General features: G+C 44.2%; 1 protein-coding gene across 1 annotated transcript in view; it reads right to left on the reverse strand.

Moving 5' to 3' along the window:
• Positions 1–4,229: 4,229 nt before the first annotated feature.
• Positions 4,230–26,555, reverse strand: part of MAD2L1 (mitotic arrest deficient 2 like 1) — a 38,292-nt gene continuing 15,966 nt past the window's right edge. Inside the window, exons 4-5 of the mRNA XM_069230183.1 lie at positions 20,388–20,491; positions 4,230–5,074 (exon numbers count right to left, since the gene is read on the reverse strand). Of these exons, the coding sequence (XP_069086284.1) occupies positions 4,902–5,074; positions 20,388–20,491 (277 nt within the window). The 3' untranslated portion in view covers positions 4,230–4,901. The remainder of the gene's footprint in view (positions 5,075–20,387; positions 20,492–26,555) is intronic.

Here is a 26,555-nt window from a genome sequence, read left to right on the forward strand (position 1 = left end):
TTCAGATATAATTTAATCTGTGTAAACAGACCAGGGTACTTTGGTTTTTAGGTTGAGCTTGGCAGTGCTGTCTGCAAGACATGTATTTAATATGGGCTTTTAACCACACCTCTCTTGCTCTTTGTTGTGCTCGTCTTAAATGCTTCCTTTTTATTGGTCCATTCTACAAAGTGTCCCTCCATTTTGTGCTTTAGTTCCCTCCAAGAGGGGTTTCACTAAAATAACATTTTTCTTGGCAGTTACACTGACTCCTGTTACAATATGTGATTGCCTCTCCTCCCATCTGGGTTCAGTTTTGCCTTTAATCCCAGCTGCGATCCTTTCTCCTTGCAGGTTGGTTCCTTGCTTTATATTTGTGCTATTTTTTTTATTTGCTATTTTCTTCTAAAACTAACAAGCCGGTGTCTAGTCTAGAAAAAGCTGTGTCACACTAGCCCAAGCTTGAAACTTTAATGAAGACATTCTGTCCTGTGCCTCAGCCTCATGGACAAAATAACCTTGCATCAATGCAATGTCGAGGAAGGCCCAGGCCAGTGTGTATTGTGGCCACCAAGACACTTCTTGTTCGTCCTGTACTCTGTCATCCTCTTCGCTGGCTCTTTCACGTTCAGTGGTTCAGTAGGATGTCCATGCCACTCCTGGATGTGCCCCTGCACACCCTGAACCATAAAAGTATTCTTGAGCATAGTAAGTTGCTTAATATATGCTCTTTGCAGCAGGCATATTAACCCTGTGCACTGCCTTATGATGACTCCAAGCTTCCACTACACAAAAGTACTTTCTCTCACTGTAAAGAAGATAAATCGCCAATTACTGACATTTCTTTTTACTTTACATGCACTTTGTGATTTGCCTAGCACACATTCTGTGCAGCAGGCACATTAACCCTCTGCGATACTTTAGGACTCCTCCAAGCTACCACTTGGCAAAGTACGTTTTCTCCCCAGAAAGAGCATAAATCGCCAGTTATTTTGACTTTTTTTTCATTACATGCACTTTGCGATTTGCCTAGTACACTTTCTTTACAGCAGGGTTTTACGCTCTGCACTACCTTAGGAGTCCAAACTTCCTCTAGACAAAAAGTACTTTCTCACTCCAGAAAGAACATCAATCACCATTACATTTTTCCATTAGATGCACTCAACACAAATCACAAATGGAGGAGAGAAAAATATACATAGCTGTAATAGTGAGCTGAAGGGGCCAGGAGTGGCTGGACATGGAAAATATAGGCCTGATAGGGTTTTAAATGGCATTGCTTCAATATGTAGTGCTTTAACATTTGTATGCAGCAGCCGTGTTACTGCATAGCGCTTTAAAGCTATTTTCTGCTTTGAAGAAGTTAGTTTTTGGGACTCCAGGAATAATGAGCTATTTGTTTGAGCGCAATATTACAACTTTACTGAACGCCTAAATAACATTTAAATCTGCTCTGCAGCTGCTTCCAAAGCCTGTGCAGACAGCAAACCCAAGCTCAAGAGCTGCAGTTTGTGATGAAGTCAGGTAAGGTGCTGAAATCCTAGCTTTGCTGTGTTTTTACTGTGATGCACAACTGTTTCAACTGTAATATTGTAAAATTGGAAGCCTGCCCTGGTATTCGTTGTCCAGCTCCTTAGTTCAAAACGCGGTTCACTCATTTACTTAGTTTCTGCTTTGCATTCTGGGACTTGTAGTCTTATTTTTGTAACGATACAAGCTGTGAATACAAAGCAGAAACCTGAATAGATGAACTACACACGTTTGAGTCTGAAATTTGAGCCGCGTGCTTGTATTTATAAAACTAACCTCGAGGAGAGCTTACATTTGACTACGCTGTACAATGGTCCATATTGTATAACTAATAATTCAGGTCAAGACTGACTGAGGATGATTAGCATGGCAGACAGTGAATAAAACTGGTAAACCGTTTACTCCATGAAAGCTTTTTTTTTTTAAAAAAATTTTTTTAAAGAATTTTCCATTGGAAACCTGCAGCTCAGATCTTTGGCATGTACAGGTCCCACACTTCAAACTGAATATATTAATTTTGACACAGGCAAGCATAATAAAAGTGCAAGACACTGCATGACATCATTCCAGAAAATTGAAAATTCTACCTGACCATCTTCAGTGAAGATGGCATCTATTGGCCAAAGATGTCCATTAATTGAATTTCACAACGCCATTTTAGTAATTGGCCTGCTCCATATGCAGGGATGAATTTTGTTACACATTTTTTAAACTGATCCAATGAACCTGGCATTCTTATCCAGCAGCGCAGGGGATAAACAGGTCGGGATAATGCTAAGAGCTGCAGTCACTACAAAAGATTGTACCAGAGCAGTGGTGGTCACACAAGTACATTTGGCCAGTATCAGTTAATGCTTCATGTCAATCTTCAGTGTCCAAGGAGGCAGTCTCAAATTCTAGGAGATCACTTTATTCTACGGACACCCGTTGGCCAAATACTTGCTAACATTGATCTCTCGGCTGAAGATTCTCACAAAAAAATAAAATGTAGGATCCTTTCAATGTGTTAGTGATTCAATTACGGGCATCAATGGAAGAAGAGTGCCTGGCTCTCAAATGGACCCTTCTACTACCAGTTAGAGCAATTGATGAGCTTCTCAGTCTGGTCAGCAGCTCCTTTACAACTGTATTGTTCCTTTAGCTTAGAAATCTGCTGAAGTGAATCTTGTCCTGAAACACTTCTAGAGCAGACTATTCATTTTGACCACTCTCTTACTCTGAATGAGTAGAACATGTTGCTATCAATCAGCTACTGAACTTTGCTGAGGGGATAACCTGGGCTCAACACCATGGTAGAACTTTCGCATGAGACAATCTGCAGAGGGAAATTGACAACACTAGTGTCAGAACATTTAGGCCTGCCAACTACCAGAGATCATAATATTCTAAGACCTCGGCCAAAGCAGAGTTCTAAGGCATTATTCTGGAGTGGCTGAAGTAATTTAGCTGACATGGATCAGGTGATTACCCATTCAACAGAAGGCAGTTTACTGAACTGTGCCAACAAGCAGGGATCAATTCGATCTTATTTAATTTTTACATGCATGTGTTGCTAAAATAGTCCGCCAGGCAGTGGACAGTTTGTAGATGTGGAGAGAAAATCCAACTTGTGTTAAGGTTACCTCGCATACAGTGCAGCCTCAACATCATTGAGGACATTTCCATTACAAGCATGCATATGTCTTCCAATTTCCTGAAACTAAATCCAACAAAAACACTCACTCACCACCAACGATGGGGTCTTCTGGCGACTGTAAAAATTCTAGAACTCTACACCCTTAACTTAAAGAGCGAGAGTGCTCTCAGGACTAAAAAAAAAAAAAAAACAACACCAATCTTTATAACCATTTCTATTATGATCCATTGCCAACTACACTGCTTCACATGTTGCTTCCTTTAGCACACAGCTTTAGGTGTTGTGTTTAGACTGCACCAAGATTCCACTACCATGGACTCTAAGTAACAACCCTAAACCAAAGGAGCTGAAGGTAGTACCGCCATCAGTATTTAAGACTGTTTTGATAAGTGTTCTTCGACCCCAACAAAATCGCCACTTCATTCAAAGTCTCAAGAACTAGGCCTCGGCCATTACGGTCCTCATCCTCCTCAACATAGTCCAGATTCCCCAGGTAGTAAAGGGCAGGGAGGGTGAGGTACAAGAATCCAGAAGTTTCAGTAGAAGAGCAGAAGGGAGATGTAAAATCAGGGCCTTAATAGAAGCAAGCAAGAGGAAAGGGTGAAATCTGTATACATCACCAGGCTTAAACCAAGAATGAGGGCAGCTGTTAGATAAATCCCTAGAAAAATCTTATTGAGTCAGAAGTTATAAGTTCTAGGGGGGGGGGGGGGGGAGATGCAGGGTGAATGGAAGGACCTGTGGGGAGCCTTCTGTCTGCCCGCTCCATGAGCTCACCAACCTTTCAGGGGGGACCTACAGGTAGCCCCCATTATGTCCAAGCCTAATGAATATCTGAGGCGCGAGACCCCAGGGCAGTTGTTCACTTTATGGAGGAGGGGAGTATAATTATACATTACACCAGTGGTTAAGGATGCTGGTCCCCACCCTTGACCCAAGCCCATGGGGGCACTAAAGACTTTTCCCAACAATTTTAACATAATCTCTTCAATTATGCCATGGTATTGTGCAGGCAAAGTACAATCGAAATTTAACCTAACAAAACTGAACAAGTACGAATAACCTGCTAGTACATTCAGAGGGCTGCAACATTTAAAATTTTTATTCTATAAAATACAAACATAGGACAAAACACGTATAAAAACGGACAATGCAATATGTACAGTATACATTGGAAACATTTAAAGACAGCTTCGAGAACACATTGGCACGGACATTCTCAAAGCGTATGAACAGATGTAGCACTTATGAACATTCTAGGGTGCTCAGTACTGCATGCAACAACATTTCCAGACTTCTTGAGTAGGTCTGTTGTGAGCCATCAGGCTTGTAATAACAAGCCAACAGTTATTTTCTGTGACACAGAAATCGCCGAATAAAAACACAGCTTACTGTAGAACATTTGTGCTACTGCTAAAGCAAACATACTACTTGTTAAATGAGCTCCAAAACATAATTGAAATGCCCTGCTTCCTCATTCACGTAAGTATGTCATCGGGGCCAGTGTAGAATTCAAAAAAATAACATTAAATCATGAATTGGTTGACATTGAAAAGCAAATCAAGGAGAAAAAAAAAAGTATTCCTCAAGCAGCAACAAAACAAATTTTCGTGCAAACCTAGACGTTTTAGTGAACAGTTTTTTTTTTTTCCACTTTATCATCAACTGCAATTTAAAATGGATGGTCTGCTGAAAATAGTATAGTTCCTTGTGCAGTTTACAAAAAGTGAGTAACTATAAAACCGCAACCTTCGGCTTAAAAGGAATCCGATCTTTTGTAAGCCACCATGCTGTTAACTTTGTGTATTGTGGTGGTGAATGATCGAAGACGGACTTCTTCAGAATTAGAGACAAGCTGGGGGCCAGATTCCTCCCATTTCTCTGGAACGTCTAAATCCTTGTCTGTGTAGATCAACAAGTCAAAGGCACCTAGAACAGATCAGAGTAACAAGCAGTAAGGAATTAATGTATTTACTAGTGTGTGTAGCGCCGGAAAAATGGAGCTCGTTAGCACTTTAGAGCATCTTCGAACACAAACATCGATAAGCATACAGGTGACCGAGCCACCTGCATATGTGGTCAAGTTATACTAGGGACAGATTTATGGAAGAGATGCGACATAACGGACAAAGCTGCCGACTTTGGAGCAGGGGCCACAGGTTTGAGCCTCGGCGTCGGCTTGGCATCTTGTGATTCTGGGCAAATCAGTTAATCTTGCTATGCCTACCAAAAATGTATGTGTTCTTGTGTAAATAGGCGCATAATAGCAATGTATTTACTTAGTCGTCTACAGTACTCATCAATTCACATTCAAAAACACGCCCACCACGAACATCCATACTCTGACCCACAGTGAGACAAGCCCACAAAATGTTATACTCAGATGACGTTGCTATCAGTGAGCATGGAATGTCAGTTTGTCACGGTCACTGGATTTATGACTAGTCCTACAAACGTATGTAATTTCAGTTAAAATAGAGTTGTTTTTTTTTGTTTTTTTTTAAATACAAACTTATTTCATGGAGCTTTCAAATTAGCTGGCCAAGGAAAATTAGTCTGAATTAAAGCAATTTGTCTGAAGTTTTTCTGTCCTGTTAGCAGGTACAGGAGATCTCAGATGCATGCTCAAATTACAGCTCTCCAACCAGTGAAATTGAATGTTCACTGCCTGTTCTTTGTTTGTTCGAATTCCAGTTTCTACTCAGCTGTCCCGTATTCAGTGATGTCTGTTTAAGAACTACTTTAGGAAGGAATAGACTGGGGGTGCTGGGTCCAGCTCCATTTAGGGTCGCTAATTCCATGGAGCAATGGCAGAGATGAACGAGTTACTTACCTTCGGTAACGACTTTTCTGGTGGATACATTAGCTACCTGTGGATTCCTCACCTAATGAATACTCCCATGGCGCCAGCATTCGACGGAAATCTTCTTCCTAGTCTCTGCACGTCGACGAGGACGTCACTCTAGCCCACGCAACGCCGTCTGACGTCATACAGGCAATAAGAGGTCCTCGCCGACGTGAGTACCAACATTTTTTACGTGCATGAGAACAACCCAATGCAATGAAAGAGCAAGGCAACATCCCATAACACTGTAAAATACACAACATTGCAATAAAATGGCTGTAGATTTAATATAACTTTTTTTTTTAAACCAACAAATATATGCAAATCATGTATATACACAAAGATATATACATATATATATATACATGAAAAACAAAACGGCTCTCGAGGGCACCGCGCTCCAATTACTGGTGCTACTGCTGAGGCGAGCCAACCCGAAACAATGTTTTGAATCAAAGATTAGCAGTGCACTCCATTAGGGGTGATAATTCTAGCGTTTATTTCATACATGAAATAAATGCTAGAATTATCACCCCTAATGGAGTGCACTGCTAATCTTTGATTCAAAATATATATATACACATATAAATATATACAAGTATCGATATTAACACAACATCTATTGCAACCTTGAAGACCAAGAGGAGCGCACTCAAGGATTACTTGGTAAGACCAGATAGGCAACGGGGAGGCGGGTGGGACCGTGAGGAATCCACAGGTAGCTAATGTATCCACCAGAAAAGTCGTTACCGAAGGTAAGTAACTCGTTCTTCTGATGGATACAACTACCTGTGGATTCCTCACCTAATGAATAAAGTCCCAAAGCAGTACCACTCCCGGTGGTGGGTGCCGAAATGGTCAAACCAAGAAATCCTGCAGCACTGACCGTGCAAAATGGCCATCCCTTCTGACCTCAGAGTCCAAACAGTAATGTTTCGCAAAAGTGTGAAGGGACGACCAAGTTGCGGCCTTGCAGATGTCGACCACAGGACCCCAGGAACACCCCTGGCCAAGGCCGAAGTGGCCGACTTAGGTCTGGTGGAATGAGCTCTAATGCCATCAGGAGGATCCTTCTTTGCCAAAGAGTAACAGATTTTAATGCAAAGAACAACCCACCTGGAGAGTGTTCTCTTGTGGACTGCCTTTCCTCTCCTCTTGCCCACGTATCCGATGAACAGCTGATCCTCCAGCCTGAAGTCCTTCGTTCTATCAATGTAGAAGCTTAACGCCCTCTTTGGGTCCAATCGATGTAGGCGCTCTTCCTCCTTTGAAGGATGAGGCGGAGGATAGAACGTGGACAAAGTAATTGTCTGGGCCAAATGGAAGGGTGAAACAACCTTTGGGAGGAAAGCAGCCTTGGTCCTCAACACCACCTTATCCCCAAGTTGTATAAGGGGGTTTTACCGATAAGGCTTGCAACTCACTCACTCTCCTTGCAGATGTTATAGCCACCAGGAAGACTGTTTTAATAACCAAATACCTTAAGGGGCAAGAATGCATAGGCTCAAAAGGGGACCCCATAAGGAAAGTGAGGACCAAGGACAAATCCCATTGAGGCATAACGAATGGTTTTGGAGGATATTTATTTAGAAGACCTTTCAAGAATCTGAGAACAATAGGGGACTTAAATAATGATGGTTGTCTGGAAGACAAATGAAGGCTGACAGGGCAGACAAATAACCTTTAATGGTAGCCACTGCACAACCTTTCTGCGCTAGAGACAGAGCAAAAGACAAAACATCTGACAGATGAGCATGTAAGGGATCAATCTGTCTCTCCACACCACATAACAAATTTAGACCACCAATTAGTGTAGATAGATTTAGTGGAGTGTCGCCTGGCCGCTAATATAACATCCACTACATCAGGCAGGAGAGAGAAGGAACTCAGGTTGCCCCGTTCAATCTCCAGGCATGTAGGTGTAGACTCTGGAGGTTGGGGTGTAAAACCTGCCCCTGCGACTGCGAGAGGAGGTCTGCCCTGAGAGGGAGACGGAGCGGAGGGCACAGCGAGAGTTGGAGAAGGTCGGAGTACCACACTCTCCTTGGCCAATCCGGAGCTATTAAGGTGACTTGGGCCCGGTCTTGGCGAATCTTCCTCAACACTCGAGGAATCAAGGGTATGGGGGGAAACGCGTAAAGCAACTGGTCGCACCAGGTTATCAGAAACGCGTCCCCCAATGCTCCCTGCACCGGATACTGGAGGCTGCAGAATAACAGACAATGCGCATTCTCCCGAGTGGCAAACAGATCTATCCGAGGAAACCCCCACATCTGGAAGATTAAAACGGACTTGATCTGGATGGACACGCCACTCGTGGTCGGCCGAGATTTGGCGACTGAGACTGTCCGCACGTACATTCAAGACCCCGGCCAAATGATTTGCTACCAAGCAAATCTGATGGTCCTTTGCCCAGGACCATAGTCGAAGAGCTTCTCTGCAGAGAAGGTACGACCCTACTCCTCCCTGTTTGTTTATGTACCACATTGTGGTAGTATTGTCCGTCAGGACCTGTACCGACTGACCACGAAGGGAAGGGAGGAAGGCCTTGAGAGCCAGACGTACAGCCCGTAACTAACAGATTGATATGAAACATCTGTTCCTCTGGAGACCAAAGTCCTTTGATCTCCAGATCCCCCAGATGAGCTCCCCACCCTCGAGTGGAAGCATTCGTTATGACCGTGGCCACTGGTGGCGACTGCGCGAACGGCTTTCCTTGCGAAAGATTGTTGCTCGCAATCCACCACTTCAAGTCCACAGCAGCATCTCTGGAGATCTTGACCGCACCTTCTAGATCTCCCTTGTGTTGAGACCACTGCCTTCGGAGGCACCACTGAAGAGCCCTCATGTGCCAGCGAGCATGCGTGACCAACAGTATGCAGGAGGCAAACAGACCGAGCAGACGAAGGACCTTGAGGACTGGAACTACCGCTCCATTTTGAAACATTGGAACCAATTCCTGAATATCTTGAACCTGCTGAGGCAGAGGAAAGGCTCGATTCTATGTTGTATCCAGTACTGCCCCTATGAACAGGAGGCGCTGAGAGGGCTCCAGGTGAGATTTGGGCACGTTCACCGAAAAGCCCAGGTCGAACAACAACTGGGTTGTTGACTGCAGATGATACGACACAAGCTCCGGGGACTTGGCTTTGATCAACCAGTCGTCCAAGTAAGGGAATACTGCTATCCCCTTCCTTCTGAGCTCTGCCGCAACCACTGACATCACCTTCGTGAAGACTCGAGGTGCTGAAGTAAGACCAAACGGGAGGACCGCAAACTGATAGTGCTGCGACCCTACCACAAACCGGAGAAACTTCCTGTGTGACTTGAGTATCGGGATATGAAAATAAGCATCCTGCAAGTCGACAGACACCATCCAATCTTCTTTGTTCAACGCCAAAAGCACCTGTGCTAGGGTCAGCATCTTGAACTTTTCCTGATTGAGGAACCAATTCAAGATCCTCAGATCCAGGATCGGTCTTAACCGACCATCTTTCTTGGGAATCAGGAAGTACCTTGAGTAACAACCTCGACCCCTTTCCTGCTCTGGAACCAACTCCACCGCGCCCTTTGAAAGGAGGACTTGAACCTCCTGTTCTAGCAACAGGAAGTGTTTTTCTGAACAATAAGATGGGCGAGGCGGGAGGCGGGAGGGGGGGGCGGAAACTCCCGAAAGGGAAGGGTGTAGCCTTTCTCCACAATACTGATAACCCAAGTGTCCGTTGTAATAGTCTCCCACTTGTGGAGAAAATGCCCTAATCTTCCCCCTACAGGAGAGGAGTGAGTGGGAAATGGTGGAAGCCTAAGGCTGCTTTCCCTGCTGCACCCCTCCAGAGGACGAGGAAGAGGCAGAGTGCTGTTGAGAGGCTCCTCTGGTGCGGGCCCTACCTCTCCCTCTAAATGATCTATAGGGGTGAGAAGAGGCGGGTTGCTGGAACCTCCCCCGAAAGGAAGAGGAGGAAGAGCCACGCCCAAATCCACGAAACCTCCTGAAAAACCTGGAAGAGGCAGAGGAAGAAGGAGCTTGCAGCCCTAACGATTTGGCTGTGGCCCTGCTCTCTTTAAATTGCTCCAAGGCCGAATCTGCCTTTGCTCCAAACAGTTTGTCCCCATCAAACGGGAGGTCTAATAGGGTCGACTGTACATTCGCAGAAAACCCTGAATTACCGAGCCAGGCCTGTCTCCTTGCCACCACAGCCATGCCCATCGCCCTAGCCACCGAGTCGGTCGTGTCCAGCCCAGACTGGATAATCTGGGTTGCGGCAGCCTGGGTGTCTGAGACAACATCCAAGAGTCCCTGGGGAAGCTCCGTAAAAGAAGATGAAATATCATCCATAAGAGCATGAATATATCTCCCCAGAATGCAAGTTGCGTTGGTGGCCTTCAACGCCAAACTGCAAGAAGAAAATATTTTCTTGGATTGCGCATCCAGTTTTTTGGAGTCCCCGTCTCCTGGTACCGTCGGGAAAGATCCAGGCGCTGATTTTGATGAACAGGAGGCTTGTACCACCAAGCTCTCCGGCGTAGGGTGTGTTGAAAGAAAACCAGGGTCAGATGGTGCAGCCCGATATCTCCTGGCCACAGCCCTATGAACTGCTGAGGAAGATACAGGCTTCTTCCAATCCTCCAACACCGGATCAAGCAAAGCCTCATTAAACGGCAAGAGAGGCTCCGCTGCAGCAGAGGCCGGATGCAGCACCTCCGTCAAATTCTGCTTTGCCTCTGCCACCAGCAAAGGCAGGTCCAGAAAGTTAGCCGCCTTCCTCACCACCGCGTGAAAGGTAGCGGCCTCCTCCGTATACTCCCCTGGAGATGAAAGGTCCCACTCAGGGGAAGTATCCAGCCCACTGGCCGTATCCAGACCATGCAGTCCATCACCAGAGTCCTCAACCTCTCCTTCCTCCAGGACTCGCTGGTACTCCTGCTCTTCCAAAAGACAGAGAGCACGCCTCCTTGAATGTAGTCTCTGCTCAATACGCGGAGTCGACATGGCCTCTGCCGAAGTCGAAGATCGGCGCTGATCTCCAGAAGCATCCAACGCCGCATCCGGCACAACAGGCAGCTTCGGTGCCGATGAAGGAGCAGGACAAAGATCTTGGAGCCGATGGACCCACCGGAGTCACAGGACGAAATCCCGACGTCGACGGGATGGAAACCTCCGGAGCCAATCCCTCTGAAGCCACCGGAGCGGCCACCGGCGCCGAGCCCACATTCCCAAAAGGGAGAAAGGGCATAAAGGGTGCCGGCCGAAGAGGCGCAGGATCACCCAATGAAAAGGCCAAAGGCCCCGAAGGACCAGCCGGAGCACCTCCTGGAGCCATCTGCTGAAAGATGGTATACATCGCATTCAGAAATGCGGTACTATCGGCTCCAGGGGCTGGAAAAGCCGGATACTGAGGTGCCTGGATCGAAGGCGACCCCGACGTCCGCGACGCTGGAGACATCACAAGAGGCTGCATCACCTCAACCACAGAGGCTTGTCCAGGCGAAGTCGGTGACGCCGGAGAGGGCAATGGCGTCGATGGATGCGGCGTGACCGTGGGACTGACCTCCCAAGTCCTCCGACGCCGAGCCGAAGGCGACCTCGAACGAGTCTCCTTGCTGGAATGACGCCGTGAATCTCTACGGCGCCGGGAGTCTCGATGATGCCGATGAGACCTTGGCGAGGAAGACTTTTTGTGATGTTTTTCCTTTCTCTTCGACTTCGCCAGGAATAGTTTAGCCTCACGTTCCTTGAGGGCCTTCGGATTCATGTGCTGACATGAATCGCAAGTCACGACGTCGTGGTCGGAGCTCAAACACCAGAGACAGTCGGAGTGAGGATCTGTAACGGACATCTTGCCCCCACACTCTCGACAGGGCTTGAAACCCGACTTTCTCTGAGACATTGTTACCGCAGAGAAGAACTACGCAGCAGAAAACACACTAACCACTAAAGTAACAGTAGCTCCCTCGAAGATAACCGTTTCGAATGCACGGAAAAAAGGGAACGGACGTCGGCGAGGACCTCTTATTGCCTGTATGACGTCAGACGGCATCGCGTGGGCTAGAGTGACGTCCTCGTCGGCGTGCAGAGACTAGGAAGAAGATTTCCGTCGAATGCTGGCGCCATGGGAGTATTCATTAGGTGAGGAATCCACAGGTAGTTGTATCCATCAGAAAGGGTAGATATTGAAAGGAAGCCAGCTTCCAGTCTTGTCTGACTTGCACATCTCTAGCTGGGAGGGAGATCACACTGCTGTTTTTCTATAGCACTGACAGGTAACTAATGGAAGGAAAATAAGGCTGTGTGACAGTACTGATAGCAGTGTGAGCTTTCTAGTAGCAGTGCCCCAAGTCCTAAATCAAAGATATGCTGCTCGAGGTAACTAACATTCCTGGGGTCCTATGGGGTACACCACAGAGGGCGTTCACTGCTGTCGTCTTAGCACTCACAGGGCACTGCTGGTGAAAGGTCATTACTTGAGTGTCCTTTGCTACAGGAATTCTACACAAGAAGCACTGTCTGCCCCTCATACAGAACCAGATGCTCAGCACTGATCAGAAGGTCAGCCCCACAAGGTGGTTTTATTTGCCAAAAACAATAACTAGTCCAAACCTGAGGTAGCAGCATTAATCAGGACCAATTCAGACCCCAACTTTCATATAACGCCAAGTTACTTGGATTCACTCTGGACCCCAACCTCAGTCTCCAGGACCACACACTCAATGAAACAAGGACAGCCTGGAACTAGACTGGAGACCGTGTGCAAATAAATAATAAAACTCCCACCCACACACCCCCTAAAAAAAATAAAAAATAAAAACACACACACACAAAACAACCCACAAGCTAGACAGCAGACGCAGACCTTTATCAATGCACCCATAATCTGAACCAACATTACCGTAACTATCAGGGCCTCACAAACCCTGATCAGGAATGAGCTAAAAAGACCTCTTTAAAAAGCACTACACGTCACAATGCAGTACGTTTACTTACTTTCATTGGCTTCGTCCCAATTTTTAGGGAGTGTAATGGAAGTACTCCTGAGGCCAGGCTTTTATTGCTGCCTCCCCTCCTGAAAAAAAAGTAGTAACATAATGGGGAGCCGCACCCAACGACCAATAGGTCAAGGAAGCTGTGGGTTGAAAGAGCTTGGGAACCACTGGCCTGGTATGTAGCAACATGTACACAGAGGCCTAGGCCTGTCCCAGGTAAGGTCACACAGAACCTATTCTAGGACTTTGGCACACCAATCCAGTCCTCAGTTGAGACTCCTGTTCATGCCAAGGGTGCATCACAAAGTAGGGGCAACATGCTGTCTTTTGAAAATCTATGTAAACAGCCCTCTTTCTGTGTTGTCTCATGTAAAGTTTCACTGTTATTTGAAGCCCAGAGCCTTGCTATGGTCTTAAATGTGGAGCGTGAGAACTTGTAGCCCATAAAAGGTAGAACTGTGTGGAAAAAAAAATACCTGGACCTGTGAGGATAATTTTGGATTCCCTGGTTAGCATAGAACAAGATTGATGAGGACTGCTTTCCCAGAGAGTTGCATGTTTGTGTGCCTTCTCTGTGGATAACAGGTGGAGACCCAGAAACAAGTGAGAAGGGTGGAGACAAGCCTCACCTTTGAAACTCAACGAGGACCTTGTTAGCAAAGAGTTGCTGATTATGTCTTCCAGCGCACTGCCATTTGGTAGATAGGGAGGGTGGGAATGCATTTTGTTGTTAAATGTGAGGACACTTCTGGGCAGGGCCTGTTCTGGAGTCTGTCCCCAATTACTACCTCAGTAAGGCTGATGACAGCCTGTGCAGAGATCTCAAACTTCACTGTGCCCATGTTTTGGATATTTCTGCAGGAAGCCAGCACCACTGTTATCTGCTACAAGAGCTATCAACTTGCACAAAGGCTGTGTCTGACGAAGAGTGACAAAATGACAGTAAAACCACCACCCCAAATGGGTTTGCAAACCACAAAGTAGATGTACCTCACTCTTTCTGGAAAAATGTATGAGGTATCCAAACTACCCACCTTGTTCCAGTTCCATGTCCATCATCAAGGAAGGGAATGCTCTGCAGAACAAGGACTGATGCACGATCAGGGATAGTCTGTAGGAAAGCTAGTTTTCCCCCAGGGAAAAGGGGGAATCATGCTATGTCTGCAGAACTTGCTGGAGAAAAGCTTGCCTATATGCTTGCCTGCCTATTCAAAAGGAAATGGGAGTTGCTGATCATGCAGGAGGAGATGGTCCAGGAGAGTAGACCCATGTTTTGGGTATGAACACTTATAAGCTGCAGATTGTCCTTGTAAGGGAAGCTGGATTTGGCCCCTGATTACACGTATTCTCGTCTCCCCTCACAGCCCACACAGAGGACCATATACAGAAATCAAGCCAATAAATTTCTTCAGCCCTAATTTGATGATGATCAAACTTCCCCCGAACCCCCACAACTTACCCCAGTAGATTCCATGGAGACGTGGCAGCCATGAAGTAGGAGCTGTTCATATTCTGGAGGCTTTCACCACCCAAGATGCACAACTCCCCAGGTAAACCCAGGCCAGAGACTGAGCATCCGTGGCAGGATGAGCAGGTTATAGGGCTAGGAGATGCAGGCTATGTTCTGCAGCAAAAACAGGGAGTGATCCTTAAACAATCCCTTTAGCTTGGGTATGAACTCATGAACTGAACTGCTCCAAGTGAGTAGAGACCCACAGAACTACACTTGTGCCTTAACTATGCCTATGAACAGAACTGATGAGCTTTAGACATTACATCAGCGCCAAGAATGGGGACAGGATGCTATAGCAGGTGGGTCACTTTACTATGCATTGTAATTTCAATCTTCATCTGAGCCCCATTGAATAGTATCATACTAGGTTTTGCTGTGGTAATAACACTTTCTACAACAAGCAGTGGTCTGAATAACATAATCATGTCTGTTGTACGACTGTTCCGCGCTCTTACTTTCCACACTACCTTCCTGATAAGCCTTTAACTGCTTATCTTTGCTACCCTAATAGTGAATTGAGGGAAGGGTGTAATGAACCCACTTTGCACAGCCACAGTAGGACTGAACTCAGGGCATCAATGGAAAATACCTTCCACTGCCCAGTAGCCCCCGTCTGCTCTGTGCATCCATACTTATTATACACACAGTAAAGAAAAATCATAAGAAGGACATTTAGTGTAAACTAACAGTCTGATAAGAGAACTGGCCCCAACTTGGCTAGCTACAAAAGACATAGCACTGCTTCCTCTTGGCACGTTTGGTTGTCCTTTGTACACAAAATATTTTCCATCTGAAGGTATAGCAGTACTGGCAAAAGGATATTTGGCATGTTTTAGAATGCTAAGGCAATCTACTCCAATATTTAGATTGGAACAATGCTTCAGGGACCATGTGGTCAAGCTCACAGATTTTACGAATTGAGTAAGCAGAACTGGTGCTTAAAGTGAAATTCCAACTATGCACTGAGAAAATTTGTGGGTGTACTCTAGGGTGATAAGCTTTACGTCCTTTGTGTCAATTGAGTGTTCTAATGAAATTGGCTCTTTAAAACTAGCATTGGCAAAGCCAATCGGTCTAGCCTATGTGAGAGCTATTGCTTTGCCAATGTCTTTTGGCTACGTTGTACAACAGCATCGTTGCTGTTCAGCATGGCTGAAAGTTAGTGGCGCCAAGTTCTCTACTTCACCCACAGAGTAGAAACTGAGTAAATACCTAACTTTGGTAACCGATACAGCTGTGATTACACCACTAGCTTTGTATTTTATTTAAAGAGAAACTACAAGTATTTTTTTCTTGAAGCTTGAAAAAGCTTATTAGCTCACAGGCCACACTGAAACAAGCTAGTCAAAAAAGAAAAAGAGTTAAAAACAGCTTCTAATGCGACTGGCAGTCTGCTTTTCAAAAGGCATACCTGCACCAACCGCCTTTTAACTGACAATCAACCGCTTAGGTCTAAGGTGAATGCATACTCAGTGACTTTCCAGAGAACTCCATTTTTTTTTTTTATTACCTGAATGTGGAAAAAGGCAGAGGCTTTCTATAAGCAGAGATGACAGGCAAAGTAAGTTTAACACATAAAAAACATAAGATCTTATGTTATCAGATGCATCTGTTTGCGATATCAGACACACCACCGCACTTGAAGGGATATAATGGAGTGGAAGAGGGTTTACAATCCCTCAATTTTCTAGTAGTTGGTTTAGATTGCCATACTGCGCCTCTCAGGGCTTTGAGACCCTCACGGGTGAGTAGTGCGCTTTACAAATTCCTGATTGATTGTGAATTCGAAGGAGCCAGAAGTCCACCACATTGATGCCAAGCAGGAAAGAACCATCCTGGTGAGAAGGTCAGGCCAGCAAAGGAGAAACCCATGAGATTGCAGGATCAGATGCCACCACTGCCCCTGCTATTCCAGAGAAAATAGGACAGTTGTAATCTAGAATGGTCTCAGCTTGGCAAACAACTTGGTTAGCAAGTGGATCAGAGCAGAAGCACAGGTAAGTGTCTACGCCCAATTTATCAAAAATGCACTCATTATGGACAGAGGCTTTGGATGTGAAGTAATGGCACCTCTCCCCTGTAATGAAGGAGGTTAAACCCAAGCACTCATCACTAGCACACCAGACTACAGCAATGCACTATATGCTGGCATCACCAAGAAACTTCAAGACTACAAAGAGTCCAGAATGAAGCAGCCAGACTCATCCTGGACATCCCCGACAAAGCCACATCTTCTCTCACTTCAGAGACCTACACTGGCTTCCAGTCAACAAGCACATACATACCTACAAGGTGCTACACAACACAGGACTAGCATACCTCAACCACCACCTCACCTTCTACGTGCCCAACAGACATCTCCACTCCTCCCAGTTTGCCCTTGCAGCCCTCCCCATGATCTGGAAAAGTAAAGCAGGAGGAAGATCCTTCTCCTACCTAGCAGCCCAGTAATGGAACACACTCTCTCAAGCAAACCATATCTCTGAAGCAGTTCAGGAAGGACCTCAAGACCTGGCTCAACTGAGCAGCACGACCATATATAGCATCTTGAGACCGTATCGGTGATTAGGCACACCACAAATCCTTGATTGGCTTAACATTATCATTTCGCACCCACTTGTGCTCCAAGGTGTCAGTCGATCTAGTGTGTTTTCCAGTTTTGGGGACCTGGGAGATGTGCAGTTTGATCAATGTTCCTCAGAGTACCATGTAATATGTGCTTTACTAGACAAAACTCTTGAGTTTGAAGAATTAACAATACAGATAAAGATTCAAGTAAGAGTTAAGAACCGAGTAAACTGCATATGGACATGGGGCAGTCTTTTAGCTGAAAGCCATTTTGACTGATCTTCTCCCTGTGAAGTACTTCCATCAAAACCACAGCATGTTTAATTCTATGCATCACAAGAGGGATTTCACAACAATGCTGGACATCAACAAGTTTAGCGTCTCCTTTCCTTTGGGCTACTTGTACGCCACCAGGTGCTCTGGAAGGCAGCACACAATCAGCCAGGCATTATGCTATGGCGGAAGAAGCATGTTTAACCAGGGTACTAAGTAGATTCAGGAGGCCGTGCTGCCTAAGAGGAAAGAACCCAATTTGGCCAAAATGTTCAAACTTGTAGACGATGGGCCCTGTTCAAGGTTCTGCCGTTGGTCATTTAAATACAGATAGCCAATGAAAGATAAATATTCAAAGGCATCTTTGCCCATGTGTATTTAGATGATAGACGTGTATGTATATATCATATACACACATACATATATAGATAGATAGATATACCTATATTACATAAATACATACACGACTCCATGCCACACAAACAAATGTCAGAAACTGACAAAATCCCAGAGTTCAGTCACATTTACCAATAAGCTGCAGGACTATACACTTTTGTATCGGTGTGTTTGCTACAGCTTTCTTGTAAAGATGTGACTGCACTAACCCTCCCAGATTGTCTAGACGTACCTGGAAAAGAATGGTTTTCTACCAGTTATTTACAATATTCAGCAATCCACTGTATTCTCGTGAGCAAGGGGCAATGGCTCATTGACTAATGGACTCGCAACAGTAATTTATTCGACCACAGTCATGGTCTTAAATCCAGTCAACCTTTTTTCCTTTTGAAGTTAAGACTACCAATGACATGTGAATCCTCACTAGATGAATATTTGTTATTCAGCATACGGTTAAATATTTTAAAAATACATGGCTATGCTATACTATGCCATGAGGACCAGTCGTCAATGCCTGCTTCCTTATCTCCAAGAACCCCCACTCACTGAAGTGTCGTTCAGGAGCAGCACATTGAGTAACTATTTGGAGGGGTAGCTTAACCCATGATCAGCTGATGACATGCTTTGCCTGCCTGCATGGCCTACCTTTGGAAATACAATAAGGAAAATGTGAGCACCTTGGGGGAACTCCTCTCTTCAAGGCACACGGATTATGGTTTCTGCCTTGGTCCTCATGTTTAGATACTAACACAGGTGCCAACAAAGAGCCTAAAAAATGTAAGTTTACAATGTTTCCCGGTGATTGTGGCAGAATTGTTAAGTGGAGCCATTAGAAATATATCGGAGCCATAACGGAAGAGTTTAAAGTTAACTGACTCGTTGGCTGGATTTATGGTTTGATTAGATGTTATCATGCCCTCTTACAATATCCCTTACATTAGCAATGTTCTCTCTGGCCAGAAGCTCAATAAAGATCTAAAGTGTTTCACACTTCTTTTGTAACTTCTTAGGAGTAGTGCTAGCAATCTACATTGTTTAGACCAGGCTGTTATCTTCTTGCTGCTGATCAAGCTCATCCTATTGTTTTTCAGCTCCTCTTGAAAAAGAAAGCACAAAAGGACCATAGCTTTCCCAAGCCACCAAGGCAGCCAAAACTGTAGAGGTGTGGTACCTCTCAAAGGAGATGTTCCTCTTGATTAATGGTTGGTGTCAGAAAAGTACACACTGTGGCATCTCAGTCTCAGAGCTAAGTCGACTGACCACCTGCCTTACGATTTTGAAATCAAAACTTAAAAATAAGGCATCAAATATTTCCACGGACCTCATGTCTGGTCATATTATACATAAAGTGCAACTAACCCCTCAGATTACTGGTAGCAAGCGGATCTTTCACTCCCTTTATGTACTCCGGGTTGCCCAACCAACAGAACTCCCTACCTCTTTTATACCTATTTAAGCAACTTGGAAAATATGTGGGGAATTGAGAGGGGAAGCAGCACATGAGGCAGAGCAAGAGAACATGCACTTAAATGGAGTGTTCAAAGAAAAAGAAAAGTATTTCCAGTAATGTAAGCAGTGGAAGGATGTAAGTTATCTAATCAAAAGGATGGTATGGAAGCTATGCCCTAGGGAAGGGACAAACAGTAAGGCCATTGAATAAGGAAATTACATTGACAAGAAAGCCCATCAATGGTATGCAACTGACTGACACAAAACTTAACGTATTGGCATTGTCCACAATAGTGTTAGACATCTAAAAGTTGTCCGTAGAGGGAGAGTTAAGTGTTCTGGGGATGGTCTACCGTTTATGGCTGGCAGAACTCCAGAACAGAAATATAGGTTTTCACACTTATTTTAACAAACGTCTAAGCTGCATTCTGGGGGTGGGGATGCGATGGCGGTCAGTCCATGATAGGATGACTAATGTGGACTCCTCAAGCATGCCAGGCCCCTCAAGTTCTACACAAGGCAGATTTAGCTTGGAAACCAACCCATATAAGTACAAGTAAACAGCAAATACATTACACACTCCTTTTTAAAAGCGAATCCCAATATATCAGTCTGCAAGAATCCATAACAGGAGTGATTCAATGTCTTTGTCTCCCGACACTAACACCATTCAGGGAGCCAAACTATCTCGTGGCACTCCGAGTAATCCAATCTAGTCTGAAATAAATGTGTAACCTTCATGTATTCGTCATGACCTACACATTCAATAAATGCATTTAACGTCAAATGTTAAAGGCATCTGAAGCAGTGGGCAGATTAAACTTTACTTCGTTTAACAGACTTTCTCACTGAACGCACACTGTCAGTTTAGCTGTGCAGCCAGTGACCATTTGTAGAATTCTGGTAGTTAGTTTTTGTTTTTTTAACCCCACGCGTTTCTAACATTACTAACAAACTTCACACAATATTTTTAAACCAGGTAGAAACAATTTAGAGGGTTGCTAAATTTCTAAACCCTCCACAAAGTACGCAAACAGCAGAAACAAAACAGGGCTTTGAAGTTGCTCATGTCAAGGAGGGAATTGGCCGACACAAGAACCTGTTCAGTCTCAATGGGACTGCAAATGATAATCTATTTGAGATAAACGGTTGATTTCAATGCAATTTGTATCTTGCTTGACAGCATAATTGAGAATTTAGCATTACTCAATACTTACAGGCAGTTTCTAGCAGAGGCAGGAAAGTAACCGTAGCTGTGATTTGACGGATGACAGATCGAATTTCTTCCTGGATAGCTTTTTGAGTTTTCTCTCTGGGAGCACTGGAAGAAAAAAAGAAAAGTGTATAGACGGTCAAACTTGTTCTCCAAATGTAAAGCCTACTACATCATACGTTTAGGAAACCCAAAGCTAGTAACTTCTTAACCAGATCACACGGTCTGCTTTTGCCAGCATTTTGTTTTCTCTAGACGCATGGTCTGCATTAAGCAATTTAAACAGTTCTTTTTATGTGAATCTTAGAATTTACTGGCGATAGACTTAACTTATGTTGTACTCTCATTCAACTACATCATTCAGAGTCAAGAAAGTCTGAAGTATTTGGTTTCCGACTACTTACTCATGCTCTATGTGCTGTATTTATGGTTGAATTTGAAACAGTCCAAGAGAAGCTTGTATTCCTGATGCCTGCACTGTACCAGTTTTAATGGTTGCACCAAAAGTTGATACACATTGCTTTTTATGCCACGGAGTTGCAGGTGACTGCTTGGTGTTTCACGAGTGCCCGTGCTAAAGCACAGTAAATTTTGGCCTAAATGGTACTCTGTGCTCATTAGCGTTGCAAATAAGTCACAACATGGAAACACACCACTCAGCCTTTTGGATGCCACATTTTCTTCCACCCATATGAACATTTAATGTAGCTATGTGTTGTGGCTGCTTAAGAATGTTGGGCACAGTCTAGAATCTCTGCCATACAGATTCTAGGTGAGATGACTCGAGCTCGCAATCGGGAGCAGAGATACTGGACAGTTGAAGGGATGGGAGCAGATGCTGCTGTCGGGTTAGTGGTTTCTCAATAAAGCTCTTGATACAACATTACCATGTTTGAGCTGAACACTATCACTATAATTTCAGTCTTTAGAACGAACTTACATTTCCATTGCACCCATGCACCTCTAGGCATAGGATTACCATTAATGTTACCTCTGGGGAAAGGCAACACCAAAAGATAACTGGTTTTGGATTTAGCAAACTACCTTCAGTGGGGCTTGACCAAGCTGGTCATAAGCCCTTCATCCAACACCCAGAATATGGTGTTTATCAAAAGTTGAAGGGATTGCTGTGCACAAAACATGGATCACTCTGGAAGCCCATGAATATGTGCACAGCCATGTGCGCAGAAAATTGTACTTTACCACTGGTTTTGTGCAACATTTCCAGAAATGATATATTACAATAAACTAGATATGCAGTTCGACACTGCCTATCATTTTAATGTAAACTGTCTATAACATCTTCCTCAGTAGACCTCACATTTATTTTTAGTCAGCTTCTCCATTCTGTCCCTTCAATATACATTCATTTTGTTTTAAAAACATACCGTACTTTGAATTAAACAATTTAGAATTACAGAACTGAACACCAAAACAAAAACTTTAACCTTTGGTAAAGTTGTTAGATATTCTACCTAATCACAGACTCCTTACCTTTAGATTATCCCTTAAGCGCCTGAGTATTAGATAACGTTTGTGGGACTGCAGGACAGGTACATGAAAGTATAGGTCCTGTAGGTTCAAGGCCACCATCTAGTGTCCTGGATCCAGGAAAAACTGAATGTAGACCAGTGTCACCATTTGAATGTCCTTCCGCAAGAAGGCATTCAGAGGGTGAAGATCTAAAATGGGACAAAAGGATTCCATTCCTCTTTGGCACAAGGAACCATCAAGAGTAATAACCCTTCCATACTTCTGAGTCTGCAACCCTCTCAGTGGCCCTATTTTATCAATAGGCTGCACACCTTTGAGTTAAGATATATAGGTGCTCTGAGAGCTGCTCAGAGTAGCTGCGTGACTCCGTGTGTGGGGGTGTTTCCCCAGATCCCAGTAATGATTTGGGGGGGGGGGGGGGGGGGGGGGCTTCCAGTATAAAGTGGGGGTCCACAGAAGTCAAAAGGTTGGGAACCACTGATAAAGGGGGGTGGGGGGGAATCTGCTACCATTCTGTTTGACCCAAGCGAAATTTGCCTCCACCTTGACGACATTGCTCCCAAACGCCACTCCAGTGCACCTGGTTCCTGTACAGCATGATTAAGGCAATATTTCCATTACCACTGAGCCCTTTTCAGAGGTACAATTAGCTTTTTTGGTTCAGTTTCCGAGTAGAGTTTACTACCAGCTAGAGATGACCGTGGTAATGAGGATGAGTTACCCTCACATTATGATGATGGTTTGTGCATTGATTCGTAGGAGACCTTCTTCCTCTAAAACTGGGTTGTCCCTGCCCAACTGCCTTTTGGGCTGCTAACCAAAGGCCACTAATGAGATTCCAGGTGAGTGTTCAGTGTGACATAGATCGCAGGGATAAAGCCTTTGGTTATTTTGTAGTAAGTGAACTGTTTTGTTAATAAACAGTGCATGTTCACTTTTCCAGTCCTCCCTAATTACCTTTCTTATTTGGAACTACCAATGGCTATAGTTTTCTGTAAGCTTCAGGTCGGTCTTACAGAGGGTGAAGGATATGAATGAGGGCCTTGAAACCAATCTCAGCACGATTTAATCTCCCGCCCTCCAAAAGGGAAATTATGTTTTATCAAAAGGAGAAGGAGAAGAAGTTATCACATTAGATCTGGTGAGAAGTCCACGGTTTCCATGAATAGTCTTGTAATATTTACATTGGATAATTGTTGCCGAGTTTGTTTGGGGAGCCCGTAGTTGCATCTCAATGATGCGCCTATGTATTTCCATTTAATGGAGTGACCAATCAAAGGTGACGCACAACTGTGCTGCTACAAAGTAAATCTATATCTGGTTGGCAAAACTCCACTAAAAATCACTAGCTCCTTGCAGCACCTTTCTTGAATATCTTAGGTTTAATTGCCATCCACGTGATGGGCATCAGCCCCTACCTAACCAAGTTGCTCTTTCTTAAAGGGGATGCATGGTTTGCTTTATACAATTCTTGAAGGGTCGGTGTAATCTGCATTCCAAGATTTTTAATGCCCTTTTATGCCTACCTGAACAGGTAGATTTCATCTATTTCTGGAAGCCGGTCCATTTTAATCACCAAGATGCAAATTTTATATAGTTAATCTAGTACCCAAATACCCTCCCATAATGCTGGAAGATGTGAACCCCCTAAACTCTATCCCCAGTACTCCTAAGGTCTGTGATCAGTTGGGCTACAGGCTCAATCGAATGTAAAAAAAATATAATAAAAACACAAAAACGGCATAACGGACCTCCATGCCTCGTCGCACTGGAGTCTCCAACAGTCTCACTTATCCCCATTAACCAAGTTTGTTTTCTTATGCTTATTAGTAGCCTCAACGTTTTTTTTTTTTGTTTTTTTTAAATATATGGCCCCCTTGCCCACCTTGCCCTGTACTTGTTAGCTCAAGTGCCATTCAACATGGTGAAATTTTTTTTTCTACATTTATTGACAATAGTAACACTGGTGTGGATCATCAAGTGTCCCTCTTGATCAAATGCTGGACTCATTATCAAAGGTCTGGCGACTTCCTATGAATCCAGAATGGTCCAGATTGATTCAAAAGAGCTTACAACCTTCCAGTCTGTTCGCCAACGTTTTCATATTGATTTTTCGGTCTGATTTGAGAAGTGAGATCAGTAGATAAGGGGCACACTGTTCTTTATTGTTGCCTTTTATGTATATCAAAATTATTTCTGCTTCAACCAGACTCAGTCACACACCCATTTTCACAGAAAATGTTGAACCACCTAGTCGGTTAAGGGGCCAGCAACAAGGAAGATCTTTTAAGAACCCATTGCTTAGGCCATTATAATCTTGTTTTTTATGGGGCGGGAGACTTAATGACCTACTTCTTCATTTGTGATTACCATTTCCAGATCAATTTTCATGTTCTGCAGCAAAGGAGGAAATGGGACCGGTGCCAAAAAGTTATCTACTGCTTGATGGAGGGTGTAGTTTGGTAAGGCACCTGGTAAGAACATTCCCAGTTTCTGGCCCAGTCAGTAACCCATCTTGAAACCTGGCACTAGAGTGCCATCTTTTCCCCCATCTCAGTTGAGCTACTAGTAGGATATCCGCTTTATTGGGTTTTCCATAAAATGTCTGCTTGAGACGCAGAAAGGTTTTTTCCAGACCTTTGTTAAGTCAGTCTAGTCAGCTCCCTATTTTCGCCATGATCTCTCAGGAGTAAGTTTTCCCTTACCTATGGTCCTCTTCTACCCTTAGATCAGCATCTAGCTTTTCTTTTGTTGATGCCCACATGGGTTTTTGCTGTTGTCAGTTTCCTTAACTGAGATTTGGCGCTGTGAAGCGGACGATCGCTGTTCACCCTGTCACCAACTGACTGGACATCTTATTTAAGAGTTTGGCCAGGAGGACACACATTTTTGATGTCACAGTCTGGATTTGCTCAGACAAGGACTAAGTTGATTTTGTCTGTAGGTCTACTAGGCATGCAGATTGTTCTTCCCCGTCCCAAGAGACGTCTCCATTGTAGTCATTATTTTCAGTAGTTTGATGAACAGGGGGTTGTTGTGGTGAGTAAGTCTCTATTCGACAAGCAGGTCCAGTAGAGATGTTGAACTTTTGGATTGTCGGTTTGCAAAAGACTGTATGAGGCAAAACAACTCTTGTTCCTAAAAAGGTATATTTCTAACCACTCTGGAAACAGTGGCAGTCTTAAGTTGGGAGAAATCAACAACAACTGCGGGGGATTGATGAGATAGGGGATGTTCAACTTGAACAAGTTTCATTGAAAGCGCTCCTGGCGTTCCATGTGGTGTGAGTTTGAGGAAATGTAGTTTCCCCAAAAGGTGCAAAAAGATGGAACTCCCTGACATTTCTCATCGCAGTAGGGGCTCTTATGGCACACTTCAGCTATTTGCCCTATTGGTGGTACCCCTACTGCATGATTCTCTTTTGAGAGGCTTTTGCAGGCTTCAGTCTGGTAGACTATAACAAGGTTTTTCATTGTTCATGACCCTTACAGGGTGCTTCGAATGGATAGCTAGTGCAGCACAGGTGCTCCTGTACATGCCTCACACGGTCATGCCAGTCTCTGCATGTTGTCAGCCGGCCCGTGTTCTTCTCTGTTCTAGAGAAAATATAGGAATAGCTTATACATGAGGCCACTGCTTGCTAGGACTTATGCACATATTTCTGTGGCCACCCACCCATCCGCTCTCCCTACCAGCTTTACAAGCATCACCACCATCTGCAGGACAGTAAGCAGACTATGCTGCATCGAAGAGATTCCTGCACACCCCTTTACTTATGAAAAGGTAAACTTGAAAAATGTTTAAGTTGCAGATGGGTCAGCATTCTACTAGCGTGTACACACTGCACCAGCGCAGGCCACACACCTATCGAAATTATTGTAAATCTTGTTCGCTTCTGTAGCTAAAGTACCCCCCGAATACCATACAACCCTTTCAGACCCTAGTCTGAACTTCTGTATGGCTGAGCTTTCTCCCTAAATTGTTTACCATGTGACTATCCAATAAGAATTAAATATATTTTCATATACACTACACTATTGTAGCTCCTGGTTTGCAAGAAAATATGGTTTTATTATCTTAGTTTTGATCAGCCCTTTCTCATGGTGTACTCATCTTCAAACTTCACTTTTGCCACTCTGAAAGTTATACCTTAGAAATACAAACTTTTAAACATTAAAACACCTCAATGTCAAACTTCTCTTGTACAATCACTCTAATGTTTAGTTCCCCACCACGGACTACATCTTGCATGCACAAGAACAGATTAAACACAAAATAACTGGTCTGTCTACAATGGATGAACCCTACACAGAAGAGCTGAATTGACCATTCAAAGCTAGCGGCAGTGTTGGAGAACAAAATATTTCTTCTACAGCTCAATGCCTATGAAAACTACTATCAAGTAACGGACATTTCTGCCAGGAAGGTGTACTCTTCCAGTTACACTTCACAACCCAAGCGTCAGAGCCAGGCCCTTTGTGGTCGAGAGTGCACCAAAAAAGAATTAAACTAAAAATGAAAATGCAGGAGTCAATCTTAGGAGATGCAGCCAAACCAAGTTCCAAATTGTACACTATGAAAGTAAATCCATTGTCTTCTCAAATCACTTCCCATGAGTAATAAGTGGAGTCCTCATTAGTAGTTTTTGCCAATTTTTAGATATTGACACATGTAACCT

Source organism: Pleurodeles waltl, chromosome 1_1 (genome assembly GCF_031143425.1).
Source record: "Pleurodeles waltl isolate 20211129_DDA chromosome 1_1, aPleWal1.hap1.20221129, whole genome shotgun sequence".
NCBI classification, from domain to species: Eukaryota; Metazoa; Chordata; class Amphibia; order Caudata; family Salamandridae; genus Pleurodeles; species Pleurodeles waltl.